Genomic DNA, 25,665 nt, shown 5'->3' with positions numbered 1-25,665 from the left:
TCTCAAAAACTGCTTTTCCCTCTCTGCTCCTTCATCTTCCTCCTTCTTCCCCAAGACTCTCCTTTCTCCCATGATACCCTGGCCAAGAAAAATGCCCACGTGGGCTTTGTTTTCAAGGTTCAATCAAGGCTCTCAGCTTTTATCTCGCTCGTAATAGCGCCTTGCCCCGATAGAGCCCGGCAAGGCTTTGCGGGCCTTAATTATCTCCCAGAGATGGATGGGGCCCCTCACTCCGGGGAGCAGGCCCCGCCAGCAGCTCTTCCAGATGTCTGAGCTGTGTCCCAGGAGGCAAGGCTGGGCTACCCTGCTTCTCGCAGGCACCCATCTTCGTTTCCACCCCCCAGGGGATTTTTCAATGAGACTGCAGGCTCAAGAAGGCCCGCCCAGCTCAGACGAGAGGAAACCGAGGCCCAGGGACTTCCCGGTGCCCCAGCCCAGGCCTGCGACGAGACACAAGAGCCCAGCGCGAGGATTCCCCGGCCCACGCGCTATCACGTCTGCTTCCGGGGGACCTTCAGCACAGGGAACAGTATTACTAAACAGCCTGGGGAAGCCAAGGGGGCGTCAAGGCCTCCCCGGAGAGGCAGAGAAGAGCTCGCTTTCGGTTCCATCCCCTCCTTCTGCAAGCGGCACGAAGGAGGAAATTAAAGCTTCAGGGAGAGTTGGCTGATGAGAACGCCCTTCACACTAAGGTGCCCGTATCAAGAACCTCAAACGGCCTGGTGCCACCTGGAGCAGTCTGCAAGCTGCAGCCTGTGACACTGTGCCCGAACCTGGGGGAGGATGTGAGATGCTGCAAGACTGAGGAGGCAGGGAGGCGGAGGCAGGGAGGCTGGGCCTCTGATAATCTTTACTTGATAAGAACAGTGTGTTTTAAAGCAATATAAGTGGGTAATAACAGCTGCTAACTTTCACTGAGCTCTTCTGTGCTCTCACAGGGTTTCTTTCTTTTAAACTCAGAGCAGCGCAGCACACAAGGTGGGCATAGAGGACTGAGTCTCTTGCCAACAGCCAGAAACTGGGGGATCTGGGATTTGAACCTAAGCAGTCTGGCACCAAAGCCCACGTTACTACTACTCCCTTTGCCAGGTCATTCAGCAAAGTTTTAGGCCCCCTGGGCTTCATCACAGAAGGCAGGAGGGCTTCAGGTAGAAGGCACCTGACAGTGTCTCATTTCCTCATTAGCCCAAAGTTGTTTTCCAGGCTGGGCAAAAGCTATACATTATCCAGGGTGACCCTCCAGAAAGGGGAAGGCTGTGGGCTCCCTGAGAACAGGCACCAGATTTGATTCCTCTTTGCATCCTCACACCTAGTACAGTGCTTGGGTCAAAGCAGGAGCTCAAACAGTCCTTGCTGACTCCCAGCCCAGCCAAGTACAGACTGTGCAGTCAGAGGCAAGCTACTGAACTTCTCTGGGTTCCAGGTCCCCAAGATGTAAAATGGGGGTAATAATGCAGCCCTCCCAGGGTAGCTGCATGATTAGAAACCCTATGTGTAAAGTCCCACCTACCATGCCTGGCACATAGTAGGTGCTCAATAACAATGGCTGTCATGGCTATGTTCAAAGCCATGATACCAAGGGTCAGGAGTGGGATTGGACAGACCCATAGTTCTTGCCTAAAAGCCAGATAGAGCAAAAGGAGATAGCTCAAGATATTCTTATAGATGTTTTTCAAGCACGCTTCTCTAAAAGTTCTCTTTAGAAGGCTCTGAGTCCTTCAGCCTCTCAAAGAAGGAAGATTCTCGGGAATCTTTATTGTACAGAATACTTTGATTGGGTGCTCCCCTTCTCTTTCCTCCTAACAGAATTCTGATGTCATGCTACACTCTTCAGTAGGGTCTTATGCTCCCAGGAAGTCTGGCTCCAGCCCCAGAAGATGAGACATAATTGGTCTAAACCTATAATTGTGGTTCATGGCCCATGTCAGAAATTCATTCAGACATGGGCACAGGACGTGGTTATGACTAATAGAAGATGAGAAAAAATAAGAAGCTTCTAGAAAGAATTTTCCTGAAGGACCAAAAGGATGCATGCAGTCCCTTTTCTCCTCTAGGATACTGTCATGACGATGTGACACCTGGAGCTATGGCAGCCATCTTGTACTCATGAGGAAAGCTGATGCAAAGACAAAGACAACACACTAAGTATAGCAGAAAAGAGAAGAAAGAACTTGATCCTTAACGACAAACTGGAGCTACTGAATTAAACAACTCTGTAGCACCCTACGTTGGGACTTCTTGTTATTAGATAATAATGTTCCTTTCTATTCAAGCCAGTTGAGTCCATGATATCTATTGCTCAAGACAGTTGAGCACCCAAGAGTATTCTGGCAAACTTGCCATCTTAAAAAAGGTAATCTCTGAGAGGAAGTAATCCTTAAATTACCTTGGTAGAGAACCAAATATCTTGAGTTGAATAAGAACACATATTCTGAGGCTCAAACACAAATATAATACTTTTGCAAGCACAGGGTGAAGCCAATCACAATACTTCTGAGTCCAAAAAGGTAATCATGGTCTCAGGAAGGAGCAGTCAATGTTCCTGATTCTGCTGAAATCCTGGCTTCTTGACCAACAATCCTGAAACTCAAGAAGCAGCAGATCTGCAGACTGTCCAGGCCAGAGCCACAGCCTGGTTCAGAAGGGGTCCAGGTTTCCTCCAAACCCAAGGGCAGACACATTCCATGCTTTGTGAGCAGATAACAAATGTTGCTAACAGGTTTGTTCAGGGTAACATTCAGAACCAAGAGAGCACCCTCAGGAAACATTCGAGTGGGGAAGGGAAAAAAGATGGAACCCAGTGTGGACTATGAGGCATGCACGCTGTCACACACGATTTGTGCTGTGTAGCAGACACTGCTCTGGGTGCTGACAGGGGATGCGGTGGTTGAAAACCTGCTGCTGCTGCTGCCCTCATGGGTCTCTCAGAGGAGCTGGAGAGCGTGGGGTGAGGCAGGGAGACCAGCCTGGGCACACATGAACACAGGAAACCGCCCTTCCAAAGGCCAGGCAGTGGACGCTAACTGCCAAGACGGTCCTGCAGAACAGGATTTCCACAGGCTGGGGGATTGGTCAGAGGGCCCAAGGAGTCATGTGACTTCTCAGTACATGTCCAGTTTTCCAAAAGGGGTATCCAGATCTGAGCACCTTTTTGTCCAAAAGGTACCCAGACTGGCTGCTGGGTGCCCACCATCACATCTCAGTGGCTTCAGTGTGGATAGCAAAAATATTCACTGTGTTGTCACCAAACACATTACAGGAGGCAGGGCCGGCTACTATGGCCCTGGGGCCAAATCCAGCCTGAAGCCTGTTTTATTACTGCCCATGAGCTAAGATTGGTTTTTACATGTGGAACAAGGAAGAAAAAGAAGGAGGAGGAGGGAAAAGAGGAGAGAGGGAGGAGGAGGGGAGGATGGGGAGGAGGGGAGGATGGGGAGGAGGGGAGGATGGGGAGGAGGGGAGGATGGGGAGGAGGGGAGGGGGAGGGGAGGGAAGGATGGGGAGGAGGGAAGGATGGGGATGAGGGAAGGATGGGGAGGAGGGGAGGGGGAGGGGAGAATGGGGAGGAGGGGAGGGGGAGGGGAGGGGAGGAGGGGGAGGGCGAGGGGAGGGGAGGGGAGGGAGGAGGAGGGAGAGAAGAGGGAGAGGAAGAAGGAGAGCAGCAGCAGGGAAATCTGTGGTCTGCAAAGCCTAAAATATTTACCATCTGGTCCTTTACAGAAAAAATTTGCTGATTCCTGGACTAGACCACAGTGGCCAAAAGTGTAACCCTTATTTGTCAAGGTTTCCTTGAGGCCCGCCTCGGAAAACCGGAATGCCTTTGGCTGCCAAGGTCCTCTCCTGGTCCAGGCAGGTGCTCTGGGTGTGAGAGCGGCCAGTTCAAGGGCTGAGGGGTTTGAACTCCTAATTCTCCTCTGCATTCAACCTGGCAGGTCTGTGCCAGCCTGCAGCGACTCCCCACTAATGATTCATGCAGGACAAATGGACATTCCAACACACTCCTGGCATGCACCGCCCCTGAGTGCCAGGCCTTGAGGAAAGCCATGGAGAGTTTAGCGCAGCACACAGCCCATCAAACAGACATACTCTTCCTTCCCCAGGTGGGCAGAGCAGGTGGGGGAAAAAAAGAGAAGTAAATGCCAGGAGGTCTGGGGCACCCTCCAGCTCCCCATGCCAAGGGGACCTTCTGGCTTGCAGACTGCAGGGCCCCCAGCCCTGCACCAGACTTATTCCTTGGGCACCAGCCCTGCCTGCCCTGGCAGGAAGCTGTGCCAGAGCGGCTGCCCCATGTTGGGGCCAAGGATCTATTCTAGGGATCCTTATCACCCAGGAACAGAAGCTACAAAGGGAGCCAATCCCCTTATGTATCTGAATAGGATGCAAACAATCTAAGTTTTTGGAGTCTTCCAGCTGGCTGGTATTTCAAGCAGCAATCAGCAGACAGAGGCAGTTATTGTATCAGCTCGGAGAAGACACTTTTATGATCAATGAAACTCATTATATTCAAATATACGATTCCTGCCAATACACAATTTAAATAATTCCAAAGCAATTTGTTATATAATTGAGTCTTTTATATATATTATATACATATAATTTGCTATATAATTGGGTTTCTTATAATTACCGCCTCCACAAAGCAGCAGCAGCAATTTTTATTTTGGGAGGCAGGGATCAGACTTGGCTGGCAAAGGGACTTTTGGTTGTCCCTGGACATCTGGCCACAGGCAGCATTGGTAGTGAGAGGGGAGGGGTGGGGGGGGTCGTTTGAGGGGTTCCTGCCTATTCTCTTCCCTTAGCTTAAGGGGTTGACTGTTAGTTAACCTAAGGGTACTTTGAGAGATGTATTTATTTTTGGCAAAATGTTAATAGCCTTGGAAGGTCACCTCTCTCAATTATTCAGTAATGGGCATGTCTTTTCTAGTGGAAAAATTATATTTTTAAAGAGAAATAAATGGTGTGCGAGGTATCTGATGTGAACCTCACTGATGAAAATACCTTCTGCTATAGGTGGCCAGTGGCAGAGGATAAGGCAAGGCTGGACCAGCAGTGGGGACCCTGACTACTTAACAAAATCCCAGAGTCCATGAAAAAGCCTATTCCGGCCTTGAACTAAGGGGAATCCGATTCCTGAAGGCCCAGATCATGTAGGATGGGTAAGATATGGTGGGGTGGTGAAGATTCCTCTTTCCACCTCTTGATCCATTTATCTTTGTCAAGGGCAAAACGCAGATGTCAATAGGGGTCAGACAGGTAATATAAATGAAAGAAGTGGACAGGTACAAGTCAGTAGGAAGTTCTGGGGGCTGTGACTAGCTGGAGAACTCTTTTCAATAAAGGGAGCAGCCACTGTTCAGCTCCAGCCAACACTGGCAGGAACAAAGGGCCAGTGCTGCCATATCATCTACTTTTTAAAATAGAAGTTGGAAATTCAGAGTTTATGTGTGATATCCCAATTTTTGTATTTTGACTCATTTTTGTAAACATCATACAGGTCAATCAAAATATGTCAGTGGACTGTGTCTGCATCCTATAAACCGTGACAGTGATATCTGTCAAACGGGAGTGAATAGAGAGGGTACTGTAGCAGGCCGGGTCTCCGGCAGCAGATGCTAAGATGGGGCGTGAGGGGCAGGACGTTTACTAGGGATCCACACCTGTGGAAAGAAGGGGGCAGAGCAAGATTGAACAAAGGGAGAAGGCAGACATGCATGACCAAGCTTCTACCAACCTGGCGAAAAGTTCTAGATCAAATACTGCTTGTCAGAGTTGTCTCATGTCAGTCCAAACTGGCTGGACATTTTTTTAAAATGGAAGTATAGCTGGTTTACAACATTGTGCTGGTTTCGGGTGTACAGCAAAGTGATTGATTCAGTTATATATTTTTTAAGATTATCTTCCATTATAGGTTATTACAAGATATTGAATATTGTCTCCTGTGTTATACAGTATATCCTTCTTGCTTATCTACTTTATATATAGTAGTTTGTGTCTGTTAATCCCATACTCCTAATTGATCCCTACCCCATCCCTTTCCCTTTGGGTAACCATAAGTTTGTGTTCTATGTCTATGAGTCCATTTTTGTTTTGCTATATACATTCATTTGTATTATTTTTTAGATTCTACATATAAGTGATGATATTTGTCTTTCTCTGACTTACTTCACTTAATATGATAATCTCTAGGTCCATCCATGTTGCTGCAAATGGCAATCTTTCATTCTTTTTATGGCTGAGTAATATTCCGTTGTATATATATACCACATCTACTTAAACCAATCATCTACTGACGGGCATTTGGGTTGTTTCTATATCTTGGCTATTGTACATAGTGCTTCTATGAGCATTGGGGTGCATGTATCTTTTTTAATTAGAGTTTTCGTCTTTTCTGAATATATGCCTGGGAGTGGGATCGTTGGATTATATGGTGGCTCTATTTTTAGTTTTTTAAGGAACCTCCATACTGTTCTCCATAGTGGCTGCACCAATTTACATTCGCACCAACAGTGTAGGAGGGTTCCCTTTTCTCCACACCCTCTCCAGCATTTATTATCTGTAGACTTTTTGATGATGGAGATTCTGACCAGTGTGAAGTGATACCTCATTGTGGTTTTGATTTGCATTTCTCTAATAATTAGCAGTGCTGAGCATCCTTTCATGTTCCTGTTGGTCATCTGTACGTCTTCTTTGGAGAAATGTCTACTTAAGTCTTCTGCCAAAATGACTAGACATTTATAATCCATCTTGCTCAGTCATCAGATACAGATTGTCCTAGGAAGGGTTTGACCTTGGGCAAGGCAGCTCTCAGCAGCAGAGGCTGACCCTGGAGGAGCTCAGTGCTGGAGGCTGTTTCATAGCTGGGCAGCATGTCCTTTCTTGAAGGTCAAATCCTTCCTAGGACATATGGACAGTGCGTCTCACGTCTACCAGAGGTACAGAATCGAAATCCCAGACTCAGTATAACACAATTGGCCAGGCATGTAATAGAGTCACAGTGTCCAAAGCCACCTTCTGCAGGTCACTGAGACGGCCTGGTCTGTAGGAACGAACTTGAACTGATGGCCAGAGTATCTGGGGATTCATCCCAGGACTGACACTTGCTTCCTTGTTTTCTTGCCCTGGAAATATAGACAGTAAACCCTTCTTTTTCCCGAGCTCTGCAGTGAAGATCAAATCTTATGTAAGTTCTTAGAAAAGTTAAAAACACTTTGCAAGAGTCTTGGAAGAACTGTTACTCTTAACCACCCCTAAGCTGATGACTGTCACACTTTCCTTAACTGTGTATGGTAAACCAGCAGTTTGGGTCCCTCTAGTAGAAAGTTCCTGAAGCCTAGGATTCTGGGTTCTGAACTGACCAGACTTCTGAGTTTCAATTCAATGTCCTTTATGGATACAGATGACAGAAATGACTTGGTCCATTTGTTTGGACTAAGGCATCAGTAAGACCACCATTATAAAAAATAGTAAGTGGCACATAAAATATGGTTCTAAAGAGCTAAAGATTGTCTCCTCTGACCTCCTGGGTACCAGCCTGCAAATGTGCACAGTCAGGCCATCCTTGGCATCTCAAACCCAGTATCTCTAAAACACACCCTGCAAAAGTATGTAAGATGACCAACAAGCCTAAACCACAAACAAATCCAAGCAGCTGGCAGGACTTGGGTCTAACCCCTTGGGAACTCATGGCCCCAGGACCTTCCTGCCACTTCCCATATAACCCAGCAAGCCACAAAGATTTACTGAGAGCTTGTGTAAGACCTGGGCTCTGAGCTCTCTGGAGGGACACCAAGAAGGAGAAAACCTGGCCCCAGCTCTCAAGAGCAGCTCATGTCATAGGGATGGCAAAACATGCACCCATGAAAATAGTGGTAGGAATCAAAAGAATCAGAAGCATCAGAGGGGTGCCCTCGGAAGTCCCTTCTGCTCTAAACTTCTGGGATCTAACAAGTCACTGTCCAATGTATTTTAGGTTTTCTTTCTCAGTAAAGTTACCATTTAAAAGTAATAGTACTTGCCCGCTTTCTCAGTTTTCTCCTCTCTATCAGTTACCTATGGCTACGTAACAAACAATCCCAAAATTTTGTGGCTTAAAACAACCTTCAAAATTTTTCTGATTTGCTCATGGGTCTCTGGGTTAGCAATCTGAGCTGGGCTCAGCAGGGCAACTCTTCCCCCAATCTCACCTGGGGTCAGTCATGTGGCTGCAGTTATCTGGAGCTTGATTGGGGCTGGACACAGCCTCAGATGACCCAATAGAGCCTCAGTCCTATGTCTGCAGGTTGAGGCTGGCTCTCAGCTGGTGGGCCCAGGGGGCCTCAGCTGGGATGGCTTGTCTCTGCTCCATGTGGCTTCTTCACGGGGCAGACTCAGGGCGGTGTTCCAAGAAGACAAGAGCCGAAGCTGTTATGGCCTCTTAAGAATTAGAGGCCATAGAGGCTCCAGAGTTTTACAGCTTCTGCTGCAATTTATGAGTTAAGAAAACAAGTCACAGGGCCACATAGATTCAAGGGATGAGATTTTGCCTCTTGATGCAAGGAATAACAAAGGTCACTGAAACTGAACTTAAAATTGTTTCCAGCTTATCCTGACATTATCTGCTCACTTATCTCCACAGTCCATTGGTCACCAATACCAAGTATTCATGTCAATTTCATTGGAAATCCACCCACATGTGAAAATACATAACTACAATCACAGAATGTGATTAAGCAGCTTTTGGAAAACTGCCTCTTGCTTTCCCATACATGAAGCAAAAAAAAAAAAAATATATATATATATATATATATATATATATATATATATATATATCGTCTACTTCCTTACTTTATACCACACTTGATCCAATACCTTCACAATGTCTACCAAAGAATTTCAAACAAAACAGTCAGTCACCTTCTTTTGGAACCAAGTCCAACAAGCATTGATCACAATGTTCCAAACAACTATTGTAAATAAAGGTAAATTAAGAATGATGCATTAAAGAAAGGCCAGCTGATGTTCACAGTTCCGGATTAATTCTAGATGCATTTTAGGTCTGAAGGCTGAGTAATTTTTCACGGTTATGCTAGAACATTATATAACAAGCAAGTCACCTATAGCTCTGTCGTGGGAACTGATTATTGACCGTACTCCTTAGGACCTTATTAGTTTACAGCTGTCTCTCCCCTCCCCCCACCCAAATATTTGGAGGGAGAAATCCAAGTAGCAAGTCATGGATCAGGTTGCCCAGCAGTTCACAGATCTAAAACAACTCATAAATCAAAACTGACAGATATTAGTCGACTAGCTTAGACAGTAAAAATCTTGCCATCAAATCTTCCAACTCAGAGGCTTACAAACACTTGATACCCCTTGATAAGATAGAACCTCGCCTTGACACGCAAAGCCAGCAATAACAAAGGCACTCATATTGCCTTCTTTGTACATCACACAGAGTCAACCTTGTCAGAAATTCAGCCCTTCCAGTGACGCCTCACCCAAAACACTTACAGCTTCCTCAGACCCTTGAGAAGATACTCTGAAGGAAAAATAAGCTCAGCCCCAGTTTGGTTGAAATTTGTCACTTCCTCAAAATTTACTCAAATCATCAAGGCAAATCAAGGCAACTTCTCTTTCTGGTGTTTGGAATTTGTTCATTCCATTATTTTAGGAGGATTTCCTTTGGGGGTTAGAGAGAAAAACAAACAAACAAAACAAAAAGTAGATCCTGCCTTCAAGGAAGAAGAAGTAGTGCTGTGATAGTGAGCTTGGCTTTTTCACATATCAACACATTTCTTGTTTAAGGCTCACAACACCCCTATGATACCGGTATTATTATTATCCCCATTTTAAAGATTGGGAAACTGAGGCTTCAGTTAGCAACGAACAAAGCCAAGATTCAAATTCAGGGAAGAACAAAGTGAAAGAAGCAGGGTTGGGAGGGTGATGGAGCTCAAGTCAAACACTGGGGGTACGGCACTTTCTAAGCAATAAAGGACTTTGCAAACACTGTTGATGGTAATGGCGGTGAGTATGGGGCATAGATGGGACATCCAGGTGGACGATATCCTGCTGCCTATTGGAAATGAAAATTTGAAACCTGGGCAAGAGTTGAGATGTGCTGAGAGTGAAAATGAAGAAAGGGCCCAAGGATGGGTCCTGGGTGAATCTGGCACACGTGGAAGGGAAAAATGCAAATGAGAGAAAGAGCATCTGAGTGAAGCATCCACTGGTCCAGAAGCCAAGAGTGTCAAGCTTTATGAAGGAGTTAAATGTAGCCAAAGGGTAGAGTGGGATGAGGCTTGGGGTAAAAGTCACTGGATTTTTGAATGTGGGAGACCACTGGGGACCATCAAGAGAGATTTTGGGTAGATGACAGATTGTGGGGCATTAGAGAGATGGTGGGTGGTGAGGGAGTGAGGCCACCAGTGTAGACTCCCCTTCCAGAAAGCTTCTCAAGGAAGGAATGAGGGAACTGAATGCAATGACAGTTTAGAGGATGGTTAAGATCAACGGAAGGGATGAGTTCCTAATATCCAGGAACTCTGGAGGAGGGACGAGTGTGGGCGTGGAGATTTGATTCCATTCCCCACTTCCTCGCCTGTGTAACTTTGGGACTATCCATATAAAGAGAGATTTCTCTCATTGCTGCCACAGCTAATTAGAAAACAGGTCCTCACTTTTTCATCCCACCATGTTCTATTAATTCTTTCTGTCCTACGTTTCTTGACTTCATCTTCTCTTTTCTGCTCCCCTACCGGAGAGCACAGACCTCTCTCCCGGAACTCTGTGTCATCCTGCTCTCCGCTTTTCCAAGCCTCCCACTCCCTCCCCTCATTTTGAATCTGAACCAGATTAACCTGCCATAAAAACTAGTTTGTGAAACATGAAAAGCACCGGAGGGTGAAAGCACCCTCATACTCATTGGCCCAAGTCCAAAACTCCTGGCCCAGAATGGAAGAGATTCCATCAGGAGTCTCCATTCTTCAAACCCAGCCTTTCTTACACCCCTTCTATATGACTTGATGGTCCCGGGACTGTCCTCAGCCCTTTTGCACACTAGACCCATCAAGGAAGCTATAAAGTGCCAAGGCCCAGGCACATTCCGGAGGCTCTGGTTCATTTGGTCGGCAGTGGGGTCCAGACATGGGTGTATTTGAAATACTCTTGTCAATTCTTTCTTGCAGCTCTTTACTGCTCTATGGGATATTCATAAACCTTGCTCTGAGTCTTTGGTCAGCGATGCTTTCCATGCCTGAAATGCCTTCCTTCTTCCTTTCCATGAATCTAAATATGCCACATTTCCCAAGACCTAATACAAGCCTGATTGTTTTTTTAGGAAGTCTTCCCAGACCACCTCGGCCTGTAAAGATCTTCCCCATCTCTAGTTCTGATAATGCTTACAGATGGCACCTCGAATCCAGTTCTTAATTCAAGAAGCATGTGCTAGGTCCTCACTTAGTTACTGGGGGTCCATACAGATAAAATATGGCTTCTGTCTTCAGAGTTTATCACTGAGGTGGGGTATGGTTTCCGGGGTGCTGATGAGGCACACAAAGCATAGAGAGCTGCACACGTTAGGGCAGGGCAGCACAGAGGCCCAGGAGTCAGGAAAGCCCCCAGGGTTTGGGCAGCAGGACGTGGGTCTGGATCTGTAGCCATGGCGAGATCAAGAAGGACCCTGTACACCAACAAAAGATTGGATCCTGCAGTCCCCAAACCCTTGTCCGAGGAAATGTCCTCTGAGTCTGTCCTTCTGCCTTTGACCTGACCCCATGCTCACCTAGCCGCCCCTCCAATTCCAATCCACCTTCCCTGGGTGGGGCAGGGGGTTCCTCCCCAATGGCAGATACAAATCGTTTTCCCCAGGAAGGAAAGATCCCTTATTGCAAGTGAGCAAGATTGTCAGCGGCTTATTATTGTGTTTATCTCAAGGCAGATAGCTCTGCCTTGATAACTGCTGGATAACTCGGTTCCAACGACATCCTACAGAATGACAGGTGGGCCCCTTCTCACCACCCCACCCTCAGGTATGGGGGGATGCACATCACACAACAGGAGGCCTCCGGAAACACAGTGTGAAAACCATTGTCAGAGGCCACTGGGGAGTCCTCAGAGGTATAGGTTGTCCTATAATTATTTCATGTATACAAATCTCACCTCCAATAGGTTTTAAACCCTTAAAGGCAAGAAACCTGCTTCTCATAGCTTAGCCTCCTCTGGTTCGTCATTCGGGACACAGAGCATAATAAAGAGATGATACGTGAGCTTGAACAAAGGAGGCTACCCACAGTCAGGAAGCATGGAAGACAGAATTTTCAAAGGGCTATTAATCATTTCAAGACAAATGTAAGTATCTAGATGGTACATGAGGAAGAGAAGTGAAGTTGACTTCCAAGAACTTGAAAGACAGTTGCCCTTGGAACGTTAGGTTGGTGAAATTCATGCACAAGTAGATGAGGTTAGCTATTATACTAAGAGAAAGGGGGGGAAAATAACCTAAAAGAGTTTCTGCAAGTGTGTGCCCAAGGAGTTTGGGAACACCTAAGGCTCCCTTCAAGGTGACAGGGTTGAAATACAATTGGATTCAGAAAATATGCTGCCTGGGAAAGTTCTGTATAAACAGAAAGAGGCCAAGTTCATGGAGAAAGGAAAACCAGCAGGGTCACAGGTTGGCAGTGTTTACCCATGACCCCCAGGGGAGAGAGAGACAATTCGATGACAGAGCCTCATCATTAGAGGGGTGCACCCTGGGTGAGGCAAGGAGGGCTCCATAGGTCTAACCAGGACCTTCATCTGTCAAGGTTTTTGACTGCAACACAGCAACTGACACTGGACTATTTCAGGAAAAAAGGGAGGTAGGGATGGGGTATGCTTTATTGGAAGGGAAAATATACAGAAAAGCACAGAAGATCACAGGGGCTGGCAAACCAGGCTTGGAACAGATGAGACCCCGGCCACCTGCGAAGGTCTTGGTCATAGAAGCTACAACACAGCCTCACCTGGGTCCTGTCCCCAGTATAAATGAACTCCAGCCATTACTCCCATTCAAGAAGCAAAGCCCTGGGAGAGAGAGTACAGTGGAGCAAGATGAGCTCATTTGCTTCCTTCTCAGTGGAAGGCTCCATTAGGAGGAGCCTTTCACTTATAACATACGAGGGGATGTATTGGACCAACCAGTCCCAAAGCCTAAACGCGACGGAGAAAAGAAAAATCCCTGGAAGGGAACTGGGGTGCTGCTGGAAAGAGGGAATGGTCACTGGGCAGTCAATATCCACAGCATGGTCTGAGGAAATGTTTTCTGAGGCCGTCCCTCTATCTTTGACCTGACCCCATGCTCACCTAGCCACCTTCCCTGGGCTGGGGCAGAGGACTCCTCCCAGATGGCAGATGCAAACTTTCCAAGGGAAGAAGGATCCCTCACTGTAAGTTAGCAAGATTGTCAGTCACTTGGGGACATCAATCCTGCAGATATGATGCTCAGGCAGGAATAAATGGACCCGTGGCAACAGACCGGTCTGCTGAGACCTCAGAATCGGGAAGGCTGCTGTGATGATATTTATCCTTTGGATCGTAGTTAAAGCTGGAAGGCCTTTTAGCAAACACTTGGTTCAGTTTTCTTCTTTTTCAGATGAGAGCTTTTCTGAGCCCAGAGAGAGGAAGTGACTTGCTCAACATTGCACAGCTCATGGGTGGAAAAACTAAAACAAACGCTGATCTCATCCATCCTTTGCATTACTTCATAATACCCTCTTAAAAATGAGAAATGGCCTCAACTTTCCAGGCCTCCTGGAAGTAAAGTGGGGGTTCACCTCACTGTCTTCTCCACCCTTCAGTTGAGGGCAGTGATGAAAGCAACTTCTGACCCTTTGTACCCAAATACCAGTCGTGATGCCTCCCTTGCCTTGATATGTTAACTCAGTGAAACTTTCATACTCAAAGCTCAGGAACTGTGGTGCCCTGAGAATTCAGATGCCTGAAGAGCAACTGGAAAGAAATCGATTGGCAAGACCTTTTTAAGAAATACTTATTACTGAAAATGTTACTAAATTGTGTGTGTGTGTGAGAGAGAGAGAGAGTTTCCCACCTTAGTAAATATCATCAGAGCCAAGCTCAGACTCTGAGGTCAGTGTCCCTGGAATGGCATTTCTGCTGCATCACCTTGGGAAAGTTCCTTAACCTATTTGAAGGTCAGTTTCCTCTTCTATGATATAAATAAACTACCTCCTCAGCATGCTGTTTTAAAATTTGTGTTAGATAATTTACAGAAAACATTTGGGACAGTGCCTGGTTAATGGCAAACCCTCAAGTGTTCTTAATGTTATTTTGAATGTAATGAAATCCTTGGTGTTTGCGGTTTCTCACAACACCCAGGAGGATCCCAAGAACACCTCCCACATATTTCAAGGCATAACACTGATTCTCACCCTTGTTTAGAATCACCTGCAGAGTTTTTAAAAGTACAGATGCCTGGGTCCCACTCCCAAAGATTCCGGTTCCACTGGTCTAGGGTGCACCTGGGACATGGCTCCCATTGCATCAAGCTCCCAGGGGAACCTACACACAACAAAGTCTGGCAATCACTGATCAACAGAATTGAACCTATAACTAGAGACCACCAAGCAGCCAAGCTTACAGCCACTGTACCATCACCTGTCTCCCTACTCCACTGAGGACATCAATGAGAAAGAACCTGCAGCTGTTCTCAACCATCTCAAGCTTCTCCTTCCAAAACAATTAGAACGAAAGAAATTAGGCCAAAGTTGAGCTAATTCCAGATCTCACCCTGGCAGCTAATTTTGGGGGACCAAACCCTTTACCATTTTCTCCTTAAAAAAAAAAGAAAAGCACCTAAAAATATCAGAATTTAAAAAACCCAGCTCATCAAAAGTACAGTGATGGTGGTCCTAAAAAATTCAGGCAGTCACTGCTTTGTTTGCCATATGGAGGGTAGGTTCTCACTGTGCCTATAAAACATTTTCCTACCTGTTTGTCAGGCTTGAGTTTGGCCACATTTTAACAGGACACAAGAGTTTGGCTATATTTTAATAGGGCACAAGAGACTCGGAGGAAGCTATTTTTGGAGGCAGACTTTCTTTTTAAGGCTGGCCAGGATGGAGGGGAATCAGGCATGTGACCTCCTTTTCCAGCTGACTTCACAAAAGACCGGGAAGAGGAGGGCACACTGGATGGTCCCCATGAGTCACTGACTCCGATCCCACCCTTCTGCTGGCCTGGTCTTAAAGATCCCAGGGTGCTGCGGCCAGGCGGGTGCAACTTTTCACGTGCCCACATTTGGGGAAGTGAGCCTGGGAAAGCAGCAGTGCAGGGGCAGAGTTTGTTGCTCGTCAACGGAATTTTGCCCTGAGAGCCGGGCTTCCTCCTCTCAGAGGTCCAGTCCTGGCAAGTCCCTTCACGAGCCAGCCTGTCCAAAGAGGAACGCCTGGGGGTGAGCTCCTGCCCCCTCAGCTTCCTTTCCTTCCCTAGCCCCGCTGCGAGGCTGGCCCCAAGTCCCCTGATTCCAAGCAGCTCCAAGGGCCGCTGTGGTGGGAATCTTGAGGGTGGAGGCTCAGACCTGGGACCAATGGCCTGACGCCAGCAGGAGACCGCTTTCAATGTAGGCAATAACTTTCCAAGAGTTCCATTTGGGGGGCAGCTCCAGTGGTTGGAGATCCGAGTCAGAACAGGGGTTCACACAGGGCCTTAAGCAAGTCATAGAGGAGATTCTGGAACCAGACAGAGGTTGACCAGATGTTCTCAAAGGCCTTCTCCCCACCTGAGAGTCTACTTCTGTGATTCTTCAAGTTAGTGTCACTTACCCAAGACAATATTTAAGCCCGAGAAATAGTTTTCTTATTATTTTAAATTTGTAAAGGGGAAATATTTCAATCATATTGAATAAAGAAAATAATAAACTAGACTTTTATAAGCCCATCACCAAGATTACACATATTTTACCAAACTTGCTTCAGACCTCTTTCTCTCTCCTTTCAGATATAGTTCCATTTCTTCAACCTTCCCTTTTCCTTCCCCAAAGGAACTATTAACCTACAGTTGGCCTAGATCATTCCCATGTATGTTTTTGTTTTTTAATAAACATGAGTGTATTAATAAAAATCAAGTTTTTACACTTTAATATAAATTACATCTATATATATTATGTATATGTATGTCACACACATATATCCTTTTACAACTTGTTTTTTCACTCAACAATGTTTTAGAATTTATACCTTTTGATAAGAAGCCTAGTACACTTACATTAACTTCTGCATAGTATAGTATTCAATTCCATGAACACATTCATAAACCATAGCTTGTGGGCTGTGTGATCAGTACTCTTTTGTGTATGTGTGTATATATATGTACATATATGTACATGTGCATCCATGTGTGTATATACATGTACAGGTATACTATACATATATACACAACACAAATCTGTACACATATATGATAGCTTCTCTGGGCTTTATGCCCAGGAGCAGAATTGATATTTCATAGCAGGAGCACATCTTCGACTTCAGTAGGTATTGCCAAATTGTTCTCCAAAGCGACTGTTCCAATTTACACTCCCACCAGAGTTCCTTTATGCCCACATCTCACCATCCCTGTTGTCATCAGACTTAATTTTTGCTAAGCTGGTAGATGTGAATGGTATTTCATTGTCTCAATTTGCATTTCTCTTATCGTGGGGAACCAATTATAGTTTTTGAGGCCAAGAATAGAAGCTAACCCCTCCCCACCCCAATCCCACACGCACACTTGGTGGAGGCAGGAGGAAGCATGGGAGCCCAGATGGTGAGGTTCCAGACACCCAGGGCTGGAGCAGGGATGTTTCACTTAAGGGTCAAGCACAGATGAGCGTCAGAACAAAAGAAAGGCTGAATTCCAAAAGGGGGGGCCAAGGAGTTGCCAAAGAGAAGGGACCAGAGAAGGGACAGAGTCATAACTCTGACATCAGAGAAGGTCGACAAGCGCAAAGCATGTTGGAATCAATGGGAAAGGGTCCTTGCTGCTTCCTGAGAACAAGGGCAGTTGTTTGCAGCTCGCAGCTGAAGAGGGAGCAAGACTGGGGTTGGGACAGCTGAGCAGAAAGGAAGGGGGAGTAACAAGCGCCAAGGTTCCTGCAGTTCAGCCTGCCGCTCTCACCATACCCTTGGCCGTCGTTGTTCTCCACTGTGAACCCCGAGAGCCCTAAATAACAGTGTTATGTCCTTCTAAATGAAACTCCTCAGGTCAGGCCATAAAATCTGGGCCACACTTGGGTTTGAGGGTTTGGGGTTTTCATTTCTTTTGAGCAAACAACAACAGAAACTCTGCGATGGGTGAGTGACTTATTTTTGGCAAATTGTTTCTCCTTCTGGTGGCTTCTTTTCAAAACATGTTTTGGAAACATTTAACCATCTTTCCCATAGCACTGCTTCTCAGGGAAGTTAAACAAAGCCAGATTGACAGACGGACTTCAAGATATGTGCGTCAAAATATGTCTCCCATATGAAAGAAGCTGGAGCTTTCTGGGAATAACTCATTTCCTTCGGGGGCACTGGGGGGTGTGGGAATCCCATATATCTCCATGTCCTCTTACCAGGCAGAACTCTGAGAAGCAGAATCCTCTGTCAATGTGTGTGACAGATATGGTTCTTAATGGGGACAGGAAACCACTCTAACCTCAATAAGTCCACAGTTTCAAAGCCAACTTTCCCTTCGGCGCACTTTGCTTCAAGTACGGCCCAGTGTTAAGGACAACAGCCAAGGAAGCCTCCAGAGAGACAGACGAGGAATAACAAGTCATGGCTGCACAATGGCATCTTGAGGGGCTAAGACACCAGGACCCTAATGTCTCCGTTTCCTCATTTGACACCATGGCAGTATAAAATGGGATGAAGTCCTCAGTCCAAAATGGACAGGATCTAATAAAAACCTAGAAACACTGAGTGTCTGGAATTATTCTGTAAACCCAAGATGTAGTGAGAGTGAATCCTCACTATTATGACCTCTCTAAGATTAAATATGACCAAGATATATTATATTTCTGATGACTTGTGGAGGACAAGGCCATGCATGATACTGATGGTCCTTTCTAATATCTCTCGGCTTTGAAATCTACTGTAGAATACCTGTATCTTTGAAGTAAGTTTTAGGGCCCATCATGTACATGCAACACACACACACAGAGTAGCATCGTATTAACGTAAGAACATATGAGTCATGCCCTCTGGGATACCGAAAATGCCACAGAGCTGTTCCATTCAAGATTCTTGGCTGAGCCCCTGCTAGGTAGGGGTTGATTAGAACAGCCTATGAGTAAGTCAGGGTCAGCCAGTAGGCAGCTCACAAACCATCACAGATGCTTCTCGTGAGAGGATTCCTGATTCAGGTATGGGCCAGGTTGAGGGAACAGACCAAGGATGGTGAGGTGCCCAGCCACCAGCAGGAAGCCATACCACGCTAGGGCTGAGGGGACTCAAGGAGGAAGTCGTGTGTGGAAGTAGGAGCCCACTGGGAGCTGGAGCCTTGAAGGATGGCTGCCCAGTGGGAATTGCAGTGATGGAGGGACACAGCCACTGCTAGAGAGTCAGGACAGAGACATAACCCAACCTCTCTCTCCTCCCACCCTTGGACCTCCTGCTGTGTTCTCCATTTTGCTAAACCCACCTGGAAAGCAGCTGGCAAGGAGACCTGGGTGATACAGTCCTCTGGAGTCAGGCCCAATGAGCGCAGAGCAGGGTGGGGAAGAGAGAAGCCGGCTCAGGGCCTGGAGGGCAGGTGGGTGTGCTAATGGAAAATAATCAGCCCGGTGGCTCTCCTTCCGTCCTGTGCTGCTTCCTGTTTGAACCGGGGTGTCCCGCAGTCAGAAGGCACCTGCAGAAAACAGCACAAATCCTCTCTTGATCTCTTGATCAAACAGCTCATAAGTTCTCCTGATCCAGGGTCAGTCTCCACATTTCTTAGCAGAAAGATAGTCCAGTTCGGAGTCATTTAACTCAGCAGTTCACCAAGCAGGAGTTACCCTCATAACTTGACCATGGTCACAGCCAACTATGTGGGTGAGGAACTATACCAGGTTTTGCTCCAGCAGCTAGTTCCATGTCTCCAAACCAACTCTCTATGGTTTGCAACAGAGAGAAAAGAGCTCTCTATTCATTCTCTGGAGAAACAGCATCAAGCAGGCCCCAGACCAGAGGATGAAGATACCACTGAGGGAATAATGGCCAGCACTGACTTGTCCCTTACTATGTGCCAGGCACCATTCTCCAGGCTTTGGGTGTGTGTGGGTGAGTCCCGTTTGCCAAGGCACAGGATCGTAGAGTGAGAAGAGGAAAGTTGGGGGACTGCTTCCCCTGTTCTGCCCATCCCCACTTTGGCAGGAGCTGCATGCCTCTAACTATGCCCTCGGCTCCTGTCTAGAAGTGCCTCTCCCAGGGCCACAGTTCTCCTTGGGTTTGAGAAAACACTCCCTCTGTTTGCCCCTCCAGGCCCAGAGTGCTATGCCCTGGGCGCCTTTCTATTCCCTGTTGGTTCCCTAACCCTACCCAGCCTCTGTAAACTGGTTTTTTCATTAAACTCTCCTCCATTACTCCTTTGAATGTTTCATCTGCCTCGTAGCGGCTCCCTGGCTGGTACAAGATATATGAACTCAGTTAGTGATGCTGCAGCTCCCAAACTAAGAGGGTCACCTTCACAAGTGCACCGTGGAAACTGATGCTGGCAGGGAGGGGCTGGCCTCCTCTAGGGACATAGGGATACAGAATAGGGGTCTGACTTCAACAAAGACATAGTCTAACTTCTTTTCTTTTCACAAGGAGTAAGTCAAGCAGTCTATAGGGAACCCAGAAATGGGCTGAGCATTGCTATCTTGAAAAAGCACTTCGCATTCAGAGAAAAACATGAGCTTTGGAGTCAGCCTTCCAATCATTCGGACCCCAGCTCTACTACCTACCTGCCAGCTGACACAGGGCAAGTTATTTCTCTGGGCCTCAGCATCTTAGTCTGTTAAATGAGACTAAAAATATCTACCCTACAGGGTCATTAAAAGGTAACAAATGTTAAATACCTGGTACAGAGTACACCTTTACTGAATCTAAATTCTCTCTCCCCTTACTCTGAGGATTCTACCGTTTTCTCTTGGGCCCTAGCTTTAACTCTGTTGCATCTGGGCCTGAGAATCCTTCTCTGATTCCTCTCCTTCACGTGAATTGAGTTCACTTTGTCTCTCCATCTGGAATCCATGAGTTCCGAGGGCTTTATTCCTGGAGTGGGGTGGAAGGACGGCTTTCTTGATGAGACCTGAGATTCTGGGTACAGGCAGTTTTCCCTCTGATGTAATGCTGCACACGCACGCACGCGCACACACACACACAGGGGTACACATGCAAACACATTGAAATCCGATCTCGGACAAGCTCATTCCCACTTATGACTCATGCTTCCATTCAGATAGTATTAATTGGTCCCTGGAGAACATTACGGGGGATAAAATGGCAGGGATAATAAATGGGGGATGAGAGTGAGAACACTTTTTGAAAATAATAGTCACTAAGGGCCCAGGAAGCTGATGCCTGGTTTGGTTAGAGTGTAGTAGGTATTTATTCTAAGGCAATTTTGGGTTGATGCTCAGTCCTTTGTGGCAAATTCAGGAACATTTCTAATTACTTTAGTCGTAACCGTTGGGTGGAAACAGTCCATGCCTCTTCTTCTAGTGCTTATGTCTGAAATGTCAAGGCCTGTGAAATTCCAATTTGGAGTCCTCCAGCATGCCATTATCAGCCTATAGACTATAGGAATAGATTTCAGGCAGTGGTTCTCAAACTTCATGTGTATCAGAATCACATGCCCAGAACATAATCATATGCCCCATATCCAATGGCGTCAAAATCACCCTTGCATTTTTAGGAAGTTCCGCAGATAATTCTGATCAATATAAAACATTGATAACAAATGAGGTTAAAGGACTTGCAGGAGAGCTTGTCACATCCCCTCAGGCCACCTGCCAAATGAATCAGAGAAGGTAGATCCGTCACTGATGAATACAGACTTGCAAGTAGCCACTGGCCGATGATTAAGAGACAGCAGGAGAAAAAAAAAAAAAAAAAAAAAAGAGACAGCAGGAGAAATGACCCAAAAGCCATTTCTGTCTGGCTTTCAGAAGGGGCTTCTCTCTGATTTATCTCTTGCAAAAGATTCACCGAACATGTACAATACAAACCTCCACACATAAAATTTCTTAGGGGCAACTGGTGAAGTACATTGCTCGGTAAGAGAGGAAAGTAAGAGGGGTGATAGGCAAGAAGGTGGCTTCAATTTGGAAAGTGAAGGAGAGCAAGTCTGAGTGGGGCAGAGAAGCCCAGACATTAGAGCTGAGCTGGAAAACTCTAGACGGCAGAAATCCACATGCCACCTTTATAACGCTGGCATGCCTGCGTATCACTGAGACTTACACAGCCAGCGCGATAGCCACAGAAACACGTGGCCACTGAGACCATGAAACATGGCCAGGTCAAATTGAGATGTGATGGAAGTGTAAAATCCACATCAGATTTTGAAGACTTATTACCAAATAATATAAAATATCTCGTTTTACCAAGTACACGTCAAAATGATGTTTTAGCTATATCAGCTTAAATAAAATCTATTCTTAAAACATTCACCTGTTTCTTTTTTTAATGTGACTAATATAAAATTTTAAATTACATATGTGGTTTGCATGTTTGCCTCCCATCATAGTTCTACTGCCCAGCACTAACCTATACCATTATTTAACTGAGTTCTTTTTCTTTACATTTGACTCCCTTTTTTTTACTTCAATAAACTTAGCCTTATCCCAGGCTAATACTAACGATGAAATCACAAGTTTGATGTGCCAGTTTTCTTCTGATAAGCGCTAAAATAAATACATAAAATAGCTCATCCACACACTACCTAAATTCCACTTGTGTTTTGCCAGTGGGACACAAAGCCACATTTTGGGAAACACGGATCTACTGCAAACCCTTTGACACCCAGAGAGAGAGAAAATGACCCGTACACAGTCACTAGTGTGGTCAGGGACAGAGGTAGCCCAGGGCTGTTTGATAAGCTCTGAGGGTGGGTGGAGCCCCCCCAAACACTTGCAGGTCTGGACAGGAGAGTGTGTGACCGTCAGCACAGAGGGACTGGTGTCTGGTCACGCTCTCTGGGTTTTCACTCCACTGGTGCCTTTCTTAAAGGGTCAGTAGGGAACGCAGCTTCTGCCTTTGAGTAATTGTGGAGGCAGGCAGAGCCCTGCCGTAACCCAATAAGCCACGCCAACCTCCGACTGCCCAGCTACCACCAGCCTCTTCCTCGACACCCCCCTGCACCAGCCCTGCTTCCGGGTGGCAGTTGCCATTGCCCACAGTTCAAGGTCCCTTTGGGTCACAGCCTGGTTCTGGCTGCCCTACCCCAGCTGCCCTTTCTGATCTCAGGAGAGGATCAAAGGACAGCCACCCTCCAGAGGGGCCACTGCAAGCGCCTTACTTTGGCAAGAGGTAGGGACCCCCCAGGGAAGTGGAGGGGCCAGCCCAACAGCCCTTGACCTGCAACTTTTTATAGCTCACCCTAACCCAGCAGGTGCTAATGAACGCTGGTGAGGAGCCAGCCTGTGGGTGTGGGAGCCCTGCCATTTCCATCTAGTATCCTCCAACCTGAGGAGGAGGAGGTTTGGGGTCAGTCCCAGCAGCCAATACTCACCACAGATGCAAAGGCAGGGGACCCTGGCTTCTGCTCAAAGGAGCCTTCTAGAACACTCTTGACCCTTCAAAAATGGCACTCTTGACCCTTCAAAAATGGCACTGAAGGGTCAACACTCTTGACCCTTCAAAAATGGCACTCTGAAACCACCTCTTCACAGACATCAGTGTATGCCCCCCGCCATCGTCTTGAGCAGCTTTCCTTTTCCTCATCTTCCTGCTGCTCCTCTCAGCGCCCCTAGCATCCAGATTCCTCACAGTTCCTATCTGCTCTTGGCCTTCTTCATAGTTTTAATGTGACTTCAACTTTTGACTCATTGGTCCAGAGTTAGAGCTGCCCACGGCCCCAGATGCGATCTCCTCTGCCCCAGAGCGGGCCTGAGGAGCGCCCATCCATCAGACCAGCTGCTGCCTCCACCACAGGCAGGAGACAGCCCCCCACATGGCCAGGCGTGTAGCCCTCGGAAGAGAACCCGGGCAGCTGTGCCCACACACAGGGCTGGTGCGCCCGTCCCATCCCTCAGCAGACCATCTGAAGACCTAGCTGGGAAGCAACCCGCGTGGGAGACCTGGCCCCCAATCCCAGCCTGGCCTCCACACACTCATCCTTCCATGGGCACTAGAGGTTATGAGGCCACGTAGAGTTAAAATGCTACTGAAATGAGAAACCAGCAAGGAATGCAAGCTGCCTTGTGTTTCACCTCCACAAACTCTAACAATAGCTGATAATCATTGAGCAATTATCATGCGCCAGGCCCTGCGCTTAGCAGTGCTTCATCTCATGCAGTCTTTACCACAACCTGAGGAAACAGATTCGGAGAGATTCAGTAATTTGCCCAAGGTCACACAGCTTCTAGGTGGCAGCAGTTGGTATCCTTAAGCGGCTCCGTGGGCTGCCTCCTTCCAAGTTCCTGGTGAGAGCTGGCACAGCGGGGCTGAGGGGGGAAACACACTCAGTGCAGCTGCCCAGACGCCCCTCAAGGACAGACGTAGAGGGGCTGGCATGGACCAGCACAATGGGCTACTGGCCCAGGTGGCTTCTTCCCATTTGTCCTTCTTATCGCCACAGTGCCACACTCAGCAGAGGCCCCTCAAGGTCGCCCGCCGCGTCCCCAGGGGTCTGGGACAGGCTTTCAGGGTCTGTGCGGTTGACAGCTTGAATCTGACAAGATCTGTGCTGAAGACAGAGCCCCATAACCAACTCGCAGCGAAGTGCCCGTGGCCCTCCCCGGGGGACCCCTGTGATGGATGGGCCTCTCTCTGAGGGTCCCGGGGGCCCACTGGGGGAGGGCTGAGGGCTTCAGGGCTTCACTCAAGCTGCCAAGAGGTCAACTACTGTTTTAATGACTATGCCGTGCCAGCCGCCTCTCACTTGCTCAGAATCTCAGCCCAGGACAATCTCGTCTCTGGCAAACTCCACGCTTCCCAGAGGGCTGGGCACACTCCTGTCCCAACATGCTCCTTTGTCCCGGCAGGATCACAGTGGCCAGGGCTGGATGGAGGCCCGCGGGGCTGCAGAGCTGAGACGGCCTCTCATCCTAGCCCAGCGCTCTCCCTGTCTCCCTCCTAGTCCCAGAATCATGGAAACGACAAGGGGAGGGACCCACCATGCACCTAAAGGGAATCAGGAATTCACTCATTCATTCATTCATACATGCATTCATTCACAGATATTTACTGGGCCCCTACTCCATACCAGGCTCTGTGTAAGCACTGGGGACACAAGAGTGAGGAAAACAGACATCGTCGTTGTCCCAGGGAGCAGACCATTTGGCAACAGTTTTAAACAAGGGCCCCCCTTGGGAATTCCCTGGTGATTCAATGGTTAGGACTCCACGCTTTCACTGCCAAGGGCACAGCTTCAATCCCTGGTCAGGGAACTAGGTTCCCACAAGCCACACAGTGTGGCCAGAAATAAATAAATGAAAATAATAAAACTAAATAAATAAGCAAGGACCCCCCCAGGAAGAAGTAAGCACTTCAGGACAGTTAGAGGCCATTGAGCCCAAATACAAAGGATAAGGGATGAGACAGGGCAACACCTGCCTGCAGTAGCCCTGTGTCTTGGTTTCCACTCCTTCTCAGGGTATTTGCTGTACAGGTAAAATCTCCCAGACGAGAGGTTGTCCAAACCGGCTGTGCCTCAGAGCTACGCTGAGCACATCTTAAATATACAGGTTCCTACAGTTACAAGATTACTGCTCCTAGAGATTCACCTCTGGAGGGATCAGATGGGGCCTAGGAATCTGTATTTGTAAAAATTGTTCTACATGAGACTAAGGCATATCCAGGTTTAAGAGACACTATCCTTAATTGTGAGTTTCTTATTTATCCAGATCTCTATAGGACTTAGATCGGCGGGGAAATGAATGAAAGAATAAATGAACGAATGATGTACAAACGAAAGCACGCCTGTTTGGAAGCTTGCATGTGGCTGTGGTTAAGAGCAGGAGCCCAGGCCCAGAGATCTGGGGAGCTGGTGTGGCCTCGAATCTATGGGTGAATTAGTGCTGCACGAAAGGTGTGCAGGATGGGAGCAGGAAGTGAGACCCCACGCCAGGCATTGGGCCCGGGCCGTGCTGCCCGGGAGACGTAGATGAGCTAAGAGTACACAGAGAGCTGATGATTCAGGGGAAGTGGAGTCCACAGGCCACAGACATGGTCGTGACATCTCAGGCAGCCCATCTGTGACAGGCAATACAGAGATGGAGGCGGGCAGACAGCGTGGGATGGCCCTGCACCCTGAAACGCCCACAGTCACTGCCTTGCATTCATCAGTTACTAATTTTACACACACTGGGTGGAAGCCTGCCATGGGCCAGGCAAGCTACCAGCACTGAGAAAGCAGGGACTGACCCAGCCTCTGACCTCAAGGATGCCTGAGGCTGGCAGGGGAGGCAAGCATGGCAAGAGACAGAGGTGACAGAGGTAAGGATAGGAAGCCTCTGGACATCCTGGCTGAGGACACAGCCGCATA

The 25,665-nt window shown here is 47.4% G+C and overlaps 1 protein-coding gene across 1 annotated transcript in view; it reads right to left on the bottom strand.

The window, feature by feature from the left end:
* Nucleotides 1-3,637: 3,637 nt before the first annotated feature.
* The window catches only part of LOC309662762 (uncharacterized protein), a 254,989-nt gene continuing 232,961 nt past the window's right edge, over nucleotides 3,638-25,665 (bottom strand). The window contains exons 3-4 of the mRNA XM_082465952.1: nucleotides 13,329-18,843; nucleotides 3,638-11,788 (exon numbers count right to left, since the gene is read on the bottom strand). Of these exons, the coding sequence (XP_082322078.1) occupies nucleotides 18,833-18,843 (11 nt within the window). The 3' untranslated portion in view covers nucleotides 3,638-11,788; nucleotides 13,329-18,832. The remainder of the gene's footprint in view (nucleotides 11,789-13,328; nucleotides 18,844-25,665) is intronic.

Source organism: Balaenoptera physalus, assembly GCF_965194825.1.
Source record: "Balaenoptera physalus genome assembly, chromosome: 6".
NCBI lineage: Eukaryota > Metazoa > Chordata > Mammalia > Artiodactyla > Balaenopteridae > Balaenoptera > Balaenoptera physalus.
Note: the sequence above shows the minus strand (reverse complement) of the source record. Positions and strands in the feature narration are given on the sequence as shown.